The sequence below is a fragment of the Catharus ustulatus genome, chromosome 7 (assembly GCF_009819885.2).
Source record: "Catharus ustulatus isolate bCatUst1 chromosome 7, bCatUst1.pri.v2, whole genome shotgun sequence".
In the NCBI taxonomy this organism is placed as follows: Eukaryota; Metazoa; Chordata; class Aves; order Passeriformes; family Turdidae; genus Catharus; species Catharus ustulatus.
This window is the reverse complement of record NC_046227.1, coordinates 32,227,102-32,241,985: the sequence shown is the minus strand read 5'-3', so window position 1 is coordinate 32,241,985 and position 14,884 is coordinate 32,227,102. Positions and strand designations below refer to the sequence as shown.

Here is a 14,884-nt window from a genome sequence, read left to right as displayed (position 1 = left end):
ATTAGGTACATGTTTTAATGTATTCCATCTTCCTGTACTGTAACCAGAAAACACATATTTGGAAACTTGTCAGAATTAATTACCTTTCCAGCTATCACAACCTTTGGTCACAGAAGAACTTAGCAATGGGTATATTGTGTTTTCACATTTGCCCCACAGCAGTCCCAAATATAATATAAATCATCAGATGTGAAAGGCTAAATTGATATACTACCTGAAATTGCAAGTGACAGGTTTGATCAAGGCTAGTTAGAAACATTTATCACTCAAAGGTCTAGAGACAGAAAGATACAGAGAGGTTACTTTAAACATTAAAGGAATGGGAAAGTAGAGTGATTGAAGAAGGGCAATGCAATTTATCAGAGGAATCACTCTCTACCTGCAGAGTTGATAAGAAAGCAGCTCAGCAGACAGAAAGTGGATCAAATAATGTTTCCTACAGGAGTGTGTCGAAGGGCAGCTCCCAGGGCTCCTCTCCTCACGGCAACTCTATCAGCACTCAAGGAAACCACAGGAAAAACAGCAACACAAAAGCTGATATGGAAATGCAGAATCAGACCCTGGTAAGTGCTTCAGTACACGAAAACATTATTACCTTCTTTTTAACTCCTGGATGTGTTTCTTATTGCCATTGCAGGCAAACAGGATAATAACTGTTTATATAGAAGATAGAAAGATTTTGTGTAGCTAGAGGATTGTGAATTAATACAAAAGTTGGCAGCTTGGCTATAGGCCACATTATACAGATAGTCATGAAGATTCTACTGCTTCTGCTGGTAATTCAATTCCAGTGAAGATACATGCACACTGATGCTATAATCATACTGTAGTAGAGTGAAATAATAGGACCTTTTTTTTATTATTATTTTCTTCCCCTTTCCCTGAAAATTGCATACTAGTATTGAACATTCCTCTGAATATTATAGAAGTTATTAAGCCTAAAAAATGCACTGCTGATGTGGAAAAATCAAATTATTTGACCACATTTGGGATATTTGTCACTTAAGAGGGAATTTTCAGAAGCAAAAACATACACTGGACCTGCATCTCACTTTGCACCATTAAAAATCTCCCTGTTAATAGTTGTTATTTTTATAATTTAATAAGGTACTAACTGTACCTGATCTAATTTACTCAGAGAGGAGGAATGTTGTGATGTAGAAGAAAAAATACCCATTTTTCTGTTAGCTGTTAGAGTCTGGTTCTGGACTAACTTTACTGCACTGAGAAGTGTTCACAGAGTTTAGGATTGTAACCCAAAGTCAGGCTCAAGGGGTGCCCTTCCTGGTGAAGCTTCTGTTAATTAACCTTCTAATTTAATGAGCAATGTCTTGCCTAGCAAGGGCCTTTGCCATCATGTTTTAAAGCCCAGCAGAAGGAGAACAGAGATGCTTTAACCCTATACATTCTTTCCTCATTCCTGAGATACCTGTCCTGTCCATATCATTATGATTATTATTAACCACAACCACAATTCTAACAAACAGCCTGGAAACTTGTGGCAAATACAATACTTGCTCTGAAGCTGAGGCTGTTACTTTTGTTGTTCTGATAGAACTGAGTTACTGAAGTGCAGCACATACAATTTCATCTGAGTGAATCTGAAATAAAAATTCTCTGGGAACATTGCAAAAAGCTTTATAATGGGAACTGAAAATACTCTTAGCTTAGGGCTGATGTTGAGGGTGCCTGAGGTCAAGGCATTCCATACAGAGTTTCACATTCAGGCAATTTTTTTTTATTTTTTTTTTTTTTACTTTAATACAGACATCTTTGCTGAGAACATCTGCAAGGTCATTTTTTTTTTTAACTTACAGGGAACATATGCAAAATGAATGTGTTTGAAAACTTTCCTCCTGACTCCTCTGGTATCATCTCCTCTTTGAAAATGTAGATGTCTCCTGCATTATAAAACCACAAATTATAAGCATATCTAAGGCTGTCCTTGTAGTGTCAGTGAAAGGAAAGAGAGAGAATGAAAGTCTGGAAATGTGCAATATGCAGGAAATTCAATCCAACAGATCTAGAACTTAGATAGCAGAGCAGAGCCCCTTATCAGAGCCACTCAGTTTAACTATGCCCCATTTAACATGGTCCTGACAGCTTAGGGTATATCTCCACTGTACAGAAGTATAAAAAACTCTATACATTGCTTCTACAATTTCTAACTTATTATTTTCTAATGCTCCAATAATTTGCTATGCTTTTTGTCTGTCATTTTTTAAATGCTGCAATAATAGTTTGCAAGTATATCTTAAAGAAGCACACTTCATTTTATGAAGGAACTACAAAGATTTTTCCTTTAGTGTACATAAATAATGGGGAAATGCTAATTATACTATTTATTTTTTAAGGACATGTTAGTCATGGTGAAAAGGCATTACTTCTGCTACACCAGGCACTCTTTTGTTAGCTGGGAAAAAAGTATTTTTGTGTGATTTGTGAAGATTAGGTTACATTTATATGGTTTTTTGGGTTTTTTTGGTTTTTTTTTTTTAGTTTCATATTGTGTTTACTGTGGCACTTAACTCCTGAAAGAAATATCTAGTGCCAAAAGACTGATGGCATCTAGAATAACGAGATTTAAAATGTGCTTACAGTTATTAATGCTAACTTATGAAAGAGATATACCTTAAGGTTCCTCAATATGTGGTATTTCATCTTGTCCTCCAAACTTCTAAAAGAAAAACAATGCAAAGTCTTTAAATTCAAAGTTCATGAATCTTATTACTATCATTTCCAGTTATTCTTTGGTGTCTGCTTACTTTGAAGCAGATTGAAAAAGACTGGGAGATAACTGTGCCTGAGAACAGTCACATGCAGTAGAATGGGCTGTTGTGCATTTTTTTTTGCTCATAAAAAGACAAAATTAATGCTTTTGGAGAAAACAGAATAAATCTTTTGAGAAGCCCTAAACCAGGACGATTTCTTTTCTTTTCTGAACAATGCCAAGTGCACTCAGTCATACGGTTCAGTGCGGAAGCTGCTGTGTTTCCAAACTGCTTATCAGATATATACTACTGCTTTAAATCCTGGCCAGAATAGTTTCTAACATTAATTTTCTAGCAAGATTTTTTTCTTTTAAAAGCTATTTAATTTTTGATGATTAAATCACTTTTCTTACGGTGTGCCAGGTAAAGGCTTGAGGCACTATTGCGCCATAACATATGCACCGATTACCTCTGAGTTCTGTTCATGCAAAGACTGTTATTGCTGGACTGCCACTGAATTTATGGAAAAAGCAATGTTCCACCAGTGGTGGCCTTGTGCATTCACCTTCAGAGGGATACACTTCCCGTTAGTGTTCATCAAAAAAGCACTTTGCTCTAAAGGCCAGCCAGCAGAAATACATAACACTTTAGCCTACACCAAGGATATTCCACATTCTCCAGTACTTTTTCATGTCCTTGGCTGGAGCTTAGGGTGAGGTACAATCATTTTTGTGCTGTGCTGCTTCATTTCATCTTTGTGATTTTATTACAGCCCTGTGTGATTTAGAACAGCCACGGGCTTCGCTTTGTGAGGTGGAAATGTGGCACCAAACCCAAGACACCAGGAGCTTTGTGTGGCACTCTGTGTGCACAGTCTGTGTGTTTGGGGAACACCCAGGGATCTATTGCAATATTGTGAAATGTCACAGCAGCTCTTGGCCATGCACTCTGCAAATGTGAGAAACTGTTCCACCTGGAACTGGATGCCAAATGAGCACTCGCCTCCTTATTTTCCAGAGCCTGAAGAGAGGCATTTTGTAAGAAAAAAAAGATGCAATCAAATCCCTAGGATTAAGAGATGATAAATGCATTTTTAAAAATCTGGAGAGCAAGTATTTGGTGTTGTACTTAGGCTGCTCACAAGAGGTCAACAGGGCTACTTGTGTAACCCAGCAAGCAGGATTCACACTGTGATCGAAGATATGTCATGCAAATGATGATAAATTCCAGTGGTTTAGATTACAAAATGTGCTCTTGCTATTGTGAGTGTGCTGTAAGCAGTTTAAAACAGCACAGAGTGATTAGCAAATAATTTAAGATCCCTGAGATATTGAAAGCAATATTTCTGTGGTGCTGCTTTTCCTCCTCTCATCACCCTGGAATTATCTTTATTCCTGTTTGATTTATGCAGCATGGCAGAAAAATATGTCCTTGAAACTGAATTGTGGCCACTGCCAGCATGTGATGGAGGGAATTTCCCCGTGTGCTAGGGAGGGACTCAGATTATCTGTACACCTGGGAAAAAGGAGTGCAGAATAGCAGGGCAAAGACACATCTTTGAAAAAAGCCATAATATCTGAGGGGTTTGAATAACAAAAACTTGAATATCACATACAGGACCTCAGAATGCACTGCATTCTTAAATGATTTTTTTTCTCTCTGTCTAGCTAATAAATGCTTTTAAACAGAGTTGGAAATAAAAAACTCCAAAATTCAGTGTTTGCAAACTGAACTAAAGAGATACCACACCATATATTAGTGTTTATTTTGAAGAAGTGCATCTTCCAAGGGTATTTTTCATTGCTGCATATTGTGATTTTGAATGAAATTAAAGTTTTTATCATCAGATATCATTCATAGAATAAGACAGGTTATATATTCCACTCTTAGCTGCCATGTAGCTTTACTCTGATTTATTTCTGCAAAACATTCTGTAGTTGTTATAAAGCAACATAAACAGAATCACAGATGTTCTTCACTTTTGTTGTTGCACTATGTACAGGCTAAAGTAGTCACAGAAAACCTGCAAGAAGAAGAGGAGGACACCATGACAAGGACTACATGTCAGAGTCATGTGATAGGTACAAAATTATATTTTACACTGGATTTTATTGCTGTCAGTTCTTGTGAAAAAGACATGTCTAATTCTCATTACTTTGTTTGTTTGCCCCCTTATGTCAGCTTTAGCCTACATTGAGCTCCTGGATAGCCAGATTTCATCATGTGCATGAGATGGGGACATGCCATTACAATTGTGGGTCAAGGCAAAGTTTGACTGCAGGGCCTTGGGATCTGGTTATGAAAGATCATTTCAGCCTCCCAGAACAGTGGGTTCCATACAGAGGTTTAACATAAGGGCTGTTGTGCATGACCCTTTCAGGGGAAATAATGCTGACATACTCAAACTCTGGCCTTGAATTAGTAAAATTCAGAATGAAATTTAAATAGAATGGTTGCTGTGATGAACTGAACCACAAGGAGCAGCAAACAGGGGTCTGTTCAGGATACCTTAAAGCTGTTACTGAAAATAAAGTTGTCTTTGTTGTAGAAGGGTAACACCATCCACCCTGCCTCGTGATTGGCACGTACTCATTTTTAATCTCAGTGTCTAGAAGCCTGAGGTTTGTATTAGAGCAGTGTTACCAATATAAGAAACCAACTTAGCAAAACCCCTTTAGCCCCTTTGCAGATAGAGACTGCAGTAAAAAATGTCATTAAAAAGTTAAAATCGGATTCCATTTTTTCCTAGCCAGAATCTCTTTCCTTTCAGTGGCACTGCCAACCCAGCAAGTCCAAACAGAGGTATCAAGTCAAAACACATTTCCTTTGGGGGCAGTAGGAAAACGTTTGCATGCTTCATTGACTTGTACAGCCCTCTCAGTCCCAAATTCAGACAAATAAACTCTGGCTGTGTTACCTGGAGGAAAGATCCCTAAACTCTTTTCCTCTCTGAGAACTCAGCCATAACCTAGCTCCACGACAGCAACTGAATAACAAGAATTTTATACACTCTAAGACTCTGAGGGCATTCTGTCACTGGGTAGGCACTAGCCCTGCAAGCAGAAATTCATGCCTCTCATGCTGTGCAGAAAGGACTTATTTTCTGTTACCAGAAATTGCCCAGCAGAGAATACTTCACCTAAGATTGTTCAAAATTGTTTTTCGTCATTCTGAAATAATTGCTTTGCCTCCATCCCAGAAAGTCTCAAAACTTTTTCTTTGAATTATGTGAAATGTTTCAGTTTTTTAATCTAGATACTAAAAATAACAAAACAAAACAAAACAAACAAACAAACAAAAAAAAACGCAAAAAAAAAGGAAAAAAAAAAAAGAAAAACTATTTGCAGAGTTTTGGATATTTTTCTTAAAAATACTCCAGAGCACCCTTGTTGTTCATCAGTGTATTTGGTGGCCTAGTTGCTATATTTGATATTTTATTTGTTATTAGGTCCTATGATATATAGTTCTGGTGGCTTTTGAGAGTATTAATATTTTGCTCCTCTCATAGGCACAAAATCTGAGTCTCTGACAGGACACAGTGGTTATCAGGTTGTCAGATGTTTTTAAAATTCCTTGATAGAGGTTCTGGTATTTTTTTTTTATACAAAAGTTTTATAGAAAGATACTGATTTTTTTTCCCTGCTGAAACTCTGTGCAGCCACAGCTTCTCTCACTAACTTGTTCCATGGTCTCACCACCCTTATAGTAAAGAATTTCTTACTAATTCCTAAATCCACTGTCCATCAGCTTAAGGACACTTAAGGACATTCCCCCTTGTTCAAAGTTCCCTGTGGGTTTTTAGCTGTGTTTTAATGCATTTATTCTGCTGGGTTTTATCAAAACAGACCTAGAGCTGAATGTATAGCAGAAAGGTATGATTGAGCAGGGAAAATGGTTTTTATGCAGCAGGAAAAGCATGTGTTTCTGCAGTTGTCACTGAAATAACTGACAGCAGTCCTGCCCAGTTAACCAATAAACAAGATACCAATAACATTCTTCTAGGTAGGTGTCATATGAAACAGTTCTGGTTCATCACGTTCTAACAGTGAGATACTCCTGGGTATGAATCAAAAAATGTGTAAAATACCAGTTGCTAGGTTTTTAATTGTCAGTTGCTGATCTAAATCAATTTAAGTATTTTTCTGGCTCTTTGGATTTGCTCTGTTGAAAGAAAACAATGCCTAGTTATATAGAATTTCCCTCCTCATATATTTATATTTCAGGAATGCATTATCTTTTCCTTATGAAGCAGCCATTACATTGTGCTATATTGTTCTTCAAAATTTATTTAAATCATTTTGAAAGTTTTTTAAAAATATGTTACACCCTGGATGCTTTTGCTGTAGTGTCAGTGAGGAAGGCAAAAGTGGCCCTGGCAGCAGAAATGCTGCCAGTGCTCCCACCCCCACAGACAGCAGAGCTAGGGACACATGAGTATCCCTTTGAAGTCCAGTCATCCTCAGAGCTCTTTTTGCAATGAAGTAGTTGTGCTTTGAAAGAGGGATGAAGTGGAAAATGCTAAAGTACCAAGTAAGAGGGAGGACATGATGCAAAGGTTGACTTCCCCTTCATGTCATGACAGACTCCCCAGCTCAGACAGGTACAGCAGGGTCTTTGAGTGTTCCTATAAATAAAATTCCTTTCTTGAATTCACAGATGATGTGTCAAGCTCCTGACAGTATTGCTCCCATGTAAACATAAGAAAGGCACCTTTATTTGACAAAGAAAAAGAATTCTGTCCCCCCCAAGGGATAGAAATGTCATTATTTGTCTTTAATTTCCCCATTTTAACAATGGCCCAAAAATTTACAAGACACCTTTTCAGATGACACCTTTGCATACAGAATTTAATTGGACATCTTGAGAGGAACAAAGCATTTGTTATAAAAGTTCAATATTTCATATTTCAAGTGCTGTTTCAAATTAGCAGCTTCTCCTGGAAAAGTGTGATTGTATTAATTATAATGCATGCAGAATTTTCATTGTTAAACAGCTTCAAGGGAAAAGTCAAAAATCCATGGCACAAGCAAACAAATGCTAATTACTGAAGAATTCATTATTGAAGACAACTTCACGTGGGAATACTAGGGTATGCAGCACCAGTATTTTTGGGTATGCACTAATTTACAGGCTGTTTTCTTTTTGGGAATATATGTGTAATGAACAGGAAATTTAGTTGTAATTAATCATATCATTCTTCAGTGTTGGTATGAACCTCTGCTGAGGCTGAAGGGAAAGACTGAATGTGCCATTTTCTCAGACAGCAACACTGTGATTTATCAAACCCCAGTTTGAAAGTTGCATAATAATAATTTTTCTGGGTCCAGTTTCCTTTTCTGTTACCCCAAATAGGTGAAATTTTGTTAGAAGAGCACAGAATAAACTTTTGCTAATGATATACTCAAGCTTTACACAAAACACAGCCTCAGCTTAAATAGGCTGATGAGAAGTGTCTGAGAAAGTTTCAAGCCTGTTCTTTAGTTTACACTCAGGTTTCAATAAAAAGAAAGAGGGTTTCTTTTTTTGTCCCAGATATTTCTATGTGTGAATATGTTTATTTTCCTTAGTGGATTTCCAGCAGGCATTCCATCCTTAGCAACTTAAGTGAATCAAATACTTCTGGTCTAAAGCCCTGAAATTCAGGGAGTACATGGAATCATGGGCAGTTCATCTGAAGGAATTGTTTTATTGAACTGGAAAGCTTATGGTTTCAAATGTTATATTTAATATGTCACTGATTGAGCTAAAAGGCCAGATTCATTGTATAATAAAAGCCTGTTGAGTTTTGGCATCAGGGGCATTGCTGCAAGTAGATTTTTTTCATCAAAATAACATCGTTGGTAAGAATAAAATAGATTTCAACAATCTGAATAGACCTGAGGTTTCTTGTGGCTCCTCTGGAGAGCAAATACTTGATAACAGGAGAATTGGTCATAGCAATCCAAAATCCATCTGGGTGTTACTGGTGCTGCCTGCTCCACTGGAAGCACAAGGTACTTCCCACTGGAGTTGTATGGGAGTTAAATCCCTGAGGCAGGCTGGGGTTAGAATCCACAGCAGAAAGATTCACAGTTCCTGGAAACAAATTACCTAACTGTGCATTCACCCCTGTTACTTGTTTGGAGAATTCCAAGTGAAATTCAGAGATGGACAAAGATTATGAAGATAAATGCAGCCAGAACTCTTGAAACTTTGAAGATGGACTTGGAACTAGTATTTGTCAAATCGTCATTAGAGGTCCAGGTCAGTTGCTCCAAATGGATTCATCCAGTGTTAAATGGGAACCTTGTAGATAATACAGAGCAAATGCCTTCAGAGACTTAAAAGGGTTTTGAAAAGTCTCTGGCTAGGTAGAGGGTTGGGCTTCCACACTATCAAAGCAACATTAAAAGTGCACTGTGGACTTTGGTGCTTTGTGCCAGAACAAAAACACACACTGAGGTCAAAGGGAATCTTTTGTAGCTCTGCTGTAGCCCAGTGCTCAAATCCATTAAAGTTCTTGATAATCATCTGCCTCCTGGCAGGCTTTATCATCGTTTTTTCTGCTTTCCAAGAACAACCTTTCAGAAGGATTTTGCAGCATAATTTGAAGCCAATCTGGTCAGAAAAAAAGGAAGAAGCTTTTTTTTATTTTTTAAAGAAACTTTTTTGAGATTTGTTTTCTTTAGGGAGCATTTGGTTGAATCCCTTAGATGCTTCACGTTGCAGAGAGGAAGTATAGTGAGTATTTTATATGTTGCATTGTAGTTTAAAATCCCCTCCTTTAAGCTTTAGAGTGATCAAACAGCAGAGTGATCAAACTCCATTTTCAGTAGAAACCAGAAAAGTCCTTCACAGCAAGTTTTGTAGATAAGTTGCCAGGTCCTTGATAGCAATTTTACAGATATACTGATTACAAAGGTAGAACATGGAACTTTGCAGGTAGAAGTGGGTTTGACTTAAAATGAAATGTCAGCATTACAATAATTTGTATTGATGCATCAAATACTAAAGAGATAACCTTGGCTTTTGTATTCTGATATTGTTTATTCAGCACCCAGTAGCCATGCCATGAAATTATATATATGATAAGAAGAAAATACATTTCATGAGGAGACTTTTCTATGAGAAGGGTCTGCATTCTTTCTAGTGCTCCAGATAAGTTTGTTTCTGGCTCCTCTTTTCTTCCTGGTTCTCATGTCTGTTTTTCCCACAAATAGATCCATTTTTATTTTCTCACCTTTCTCTTCATGTTTTTTCACCTGCATAATTTGAAATTGGTGGTCACTGCTTGTGTGGACTTCTCACAAATCCAGACTACCATTCAGAGCCTTCCTGTATCCATACCAATAACCATTTCTAACCAACAGATACTTGCTCCACTGCCATCTGCTTCTTTTTTTCTTTCTGATCTGATGAACACTGGAACTGAGAAATTATGTTCCACATTTCATTTCTAAATGTGCCATTTAATGTACATGCTCTTAGTGCCTAGTTATATAAATTATCCAGTGTCTTATTCCAAAGCTTGCTGGAAACAATAGCAGCCCCTCTTCTTGTTTGATAAGATTGTACCAAGTTTAAATGAGAGAAAAAGACAATACTGGACACCCCCCTCTGCCAAACCAAACACTTGCTGTTGTCCACCATTATGTAAACTACTAAAACTGGGTGGTTTTTACTGGGGTACTAAGTAAACAGCTTTTAAATTCATGTTTTCTCATTCTTGGGGAATTGAAATAGATGCAAAGGAAACAAGCCTGATTAATGTGGTAAATTCATTGAATTTGACATGCATCATCCTAAAGCATGTCCATTAACTCTGATATATTTGAGCAAACACATTTACATTAAGGAGCCCTCAAAACCTGGAGACAGATGATGTGAGGTCTGTCATGGATTACTGAGATAAATGTAACAGGATAAGTGAGAGAGATGGTGAGCAAACTTATCTCTGCTATAGCCTGTGCATTCAGTAAAGAGAGGTGATCCACATCATTGTGGAGAGGCAAAGGGATAAGCCACAATTTGCTTAAATGCCCAGCAAATCACTGGGTGCCTCCAATGCATGTAATGAAGAACAATATTCAACTGATATAATGTCTTCTCACCTCAAAAGAAATCCTCTATTGTCATAAAGTCTCAATGCCCGAGAAAACAATTTATCACTGTCAGCATTAATTCCTTTCATCAGGCCATTGATAGAAGTTAAGAACCATTTAGCAATCATCACTGATATGGCAGTTGAATCATCCATTTACACATTTTCAGATAAAGGAAAATTGTTTGCTTTATCTTCCCCATCACCACTCAGCAAAGCTGTGGAATGCCTTGATGTCTCTACACGTGAGGCTGCTGTCTATAAAAGTCATGAAGCAAAACCAGTTATCACTGAATCAGTTTCCAGCCTGGATCTGCTCCTATTTCACATCTGCAAAATGTTCCATTTTGATACAAGTTCTGATAAGGAATTAGATTTTTCATGAACCCCCTATATGAGCAATGGTGCAAGTATGCATGGATTTATTTGCACATCATAACAAAGCTGTTTTCCCAAGCCCTCTGTGCATCTGGAAGGTGAGAGGTTGGTGTTAGATCTGTAGGTGCTGGCTATATTGTTCAGCAAGTGTGTTAGAGCCTTGAAATGGGAGTTCAGCATAGCAGGCAACTTAAAAATCTGCTAATTTTCCATTATCTTACCAGCTTGCAGTTTGGCTGTTAATCTAAAGGGCTAGGTTCCCAATTGCTAGAACAATGATGACTTGATAAATAGTGAAATAAATTGCTTGCCTCTAGCAATGCTGGGATCCAAACTTGTTCATTAAAAAAAAAAAAAATCAAAACAAAAGAAAAAGCCTCAAAATCTAGTGCCACTAGTGTCCTGAAGGATGTAAGAGGCCATCCCAATCTTACCTACCATGGTGTTACTCTAGAGACAGGAGGCACGTTTGAAAGTGCACAAACAGAATTGAGATCATCTGAATAAAGAGCAGTTCCATTTATGCTTTGACTTACCAAAACACCTCAGTCAGTCCCTCCATGTAATATCCCCAAAGCATTTATATTTCCATGCAATTTATCAAGTACCATTCTTCCCCTTTTGTACTCCAAAATCTTAATTTTCTGGTCCTTCCACACCATTGATGTGACCTGTGGCTGTTGTTTACTTGCTTTTCTGAACCACAGCAGCTGAAATGAGTCATCACTGATGGGAAATCTGGTTTAATAACTAGTAGGCATTATTGCAAAAACAACTGAGTGTCCTGTGTGTAGAAACATCCCTTTAGGATTGAAAGTCCTACTCAGGGACCTCAATCAAGTTTTTTAAATCTTCAAGGATCTGTCCCTGACCAGAGTGCCATTTCTTTGGGAGACTTCACACATTTATCAGTCCCATGTTGCTATGCTGCAATATTTGTGCTGCTGAAGATGTGGTGTGGTCCTGCTGTTGAGTGGCCTTCCAGAGCAGTGTGCAATAGCCTTAATTACCATTCCAGGTCTTGCTCATCAGAAAAACTCACACTGGTGCATAAAGCTGAATAAATAACCTTTCCTTCTACTGAGTTGTTCTGCATATTCTCAGTGAAACTTTATTAAAATAAATGACTGGTTTTTTTGGGTGGTTTTGGTATGGGTGAGAAGGTGAACAAGCTGCACTGCAGGACAGACAGAAAGGAATGGCATTGTGTGTGTCTGGAGCACTAGAACAGGATTAATAGTGTCAGCTGTGCTGTGTTCTTCACTTGTCTGGTATTTGGGTATTGCAACAGGGACTGATTTTGAAGTAACGGTCTGGAGGAGCCTATGATAACAGAGTGAAACTTTCTGTGCATTTTTCTGGTTGATACTTGTATTTTCGTGAAGATGGAGAACCTTGCCAACGTGAATAATAAGAAACTAGCATCCATTAATGTCTTCTAATTTATGATAGCTCACCTTCTTCACAGTCTGGCAAAGACAAATCATTTCTTTGTACTTTAAAGATAGTGCACATAGCATTTGTCTAATTGCCAGTTCTTCTACAGCTCTGCTGCAGCCTACTGTCTAGCTTGTCTTCCCTTTGTGGAGAGAATTAATATTTTGGATCAACACTTCCTTATTAGCCACAGTGATTTGCTGTTAATTTTCTTCTTTTTCATTACATCCACTCTCCCAAAAATACCAAATTTTATCAGTAGAGTGAGAAGTTTGTCTCTTTATGCATTATATATAGGATACAGTCCAATTATCATTCAAGTACTGAGAATCTGCTGGTCTCATTCAGGCTTAAAATGTCAATTAAACAGGATGGCCAGGTTCTGACACTCTGAAGTTAATGCTGCTGTGTTGATTTACAGTACTTTGCAGTCTGGCCCAATCTATATTCATTTTTGTCACTGAAATCAGGACTGTGCCTGATTATCCTACCTCTTACAGGATAGCACACACTGGTATTCTCTATAGCAGTGTGAGTCCTTCTGTTTGAACCATTTTACTTTACATGTTTTTTTGCTCCTGGCAAGGACCATCTGTGGATGTATGTATGAAGTTTTAGTCATGCAGTTCCCATTAATTCATGCACCTGAAGTACAACTGAGGAAACTCAAAAGCATTTCTAGTGAGGATGTGTTATTTCAAACATGTTTCATCCATGCTCACAGGGACTTTTTGCTCCTTTTCTAAAATGAAATCTAGTATAACTTTTATGAAAAATACATTTTTACCTGAATTATCAGTTAAGTTTGAGCTGTATTGGCATATGCCTTTCCAGAGTGCCACTGTGAGGACAGAATGCCTATTCCTAATTTATTGCTGTTTTTAATTGAATTTGAGCTTTGATTTGTGTCTTCAGTCTGACACCTCAATTGTTGACATATGATTATGCAATTAGTCATCATTGGAGATCATAGAAAACAGACTCTGCAAAAAAATCACTCTAAGAGAGGAATAATAATACCTATACAATTAGTGCATAGTTTTTAATACTAGATTAACTCAATTTCTCAGTGTTTGGACAGTTCACTGTTAGGAAAAGAAAATTAAATAAACCAATATATTTACAATGAATAATTTCTTTACTTCCATTCTTTAACAAGCAGAGGTGCAGTATGTTGTTTCAAAGCTGTCATCCTAATGGTGTTTTTGTAGCACCATGTATCATGGCATGCATTTTTTGCAGAAAACAAAATTCCTGGAAAAAAAATCTCAGTTCATTCTTCTGGCTTCAAATCATGATGGTTTCTTACCAGCTCCTGCTTGCCTGCAGTTAGTTCCACACTGATTCAGCTGGTTTGGAGTAGCTGAACTTGGGTACCAGAATGGAAGGATTATAGTGCACCTAAAAGTTACTTAAAGCTTTGTGCACTTATTCTGTTAATAAGTTTTCATTAATTAAGAAGTGAAATCAGTTTTTTTCAGGTGTGCATGTATATTTTAAGTGATTGTTAGAAGTACCCTTAAGTAAAGCCATCTGCAGAGCAAAACTAAAAATAAATTATTTAAAGCTTCATTTAATATTCATGTGGCTTTAATTTCAGTATTTTTTTGTACTAACAAACAAAAAGCAGTGATGTTAAAGAATAAATATAGTATGTTCTCCAGTGCATTTGCAAAACCCAGAGCTTCCTATGCACTTAGAAACTGGTCCATGTTTACAGAGACAGCATTTTTGCTTAAAGCACTATCCCTAGTCTGATCTGTTGGGAATAGAAAATCAAAGTAAGTATCTCAATGTGAGTGAAACCAAACTCCAATTTATAAGAGAGTTGCTTAACAGCAAGTAAATAAGTGTTTCCACCCTGTTATCCTTAAATGCCTCCAGCCCAGTCATCAGTGAACAGAAGCCCTACATGGAGCAGCCAAATGCTCCCCTGGGCACCAAGGGCAGCCCACAGCTCTGAGATGCTAAGTGTGACCTCTTCACTTCTCTAACTGTGCTTTGATGCAGTTATTCTTAAAATAAACCAGCTGCTTCTAATAATACCAGCAAACCCCCAATCTTAATGCTTCTTGTTGCATTAATTGTGCAGCTTGCTGTTAATTCCTGAACCACATCCAGAAGAGCAGAGTGGTGGTATCTCTACACAGGCATTACTCATGGCAGGGATTGCACGTTGCTTTTGCACTGGCTGTCAAACATCTGTGTTCTTTATCCTCATGGCAGCCCTCCAGGGGTGGAGAAGGGGGATTAGTTCTGTGTTTTAATGTGAAGAACT

At 37.6% G+C, this 14,884-nt stretch overlaps 1 protein-coding gene across 8 annotated transcripts in view; it reads left to right on the top strand.

Annotated features, from left to right (window-relative positions):
* The window catches only part of NCKAP5 (NCK associated protein 5), a 380,845-nt gene that overhangs the window by 326,020 nt on the left and 39,941 nt on the right, over positions 1-14,884 (top strand). For 6 of the 8 annotated variants that reach the window (XM_033064246.1, XM_033064245.1, XM_033064249.1 and 3 more), the window contains 2 exons: positions 386-563; positions 4,714-4,792. In XM_033064246.1, coding sequence (XP_032920137.1) covers positions 386-563; positions 4,714-4,792 — 257 coding nt within the window. The remainder of the gene's footprint in view (positions 1-385; positions 564-4,713; positions 4,793-14,884) is intronic. The other 2 variants (XM_033064251.1, XM_033064252.1) reach the window with 2 other exon arrangements.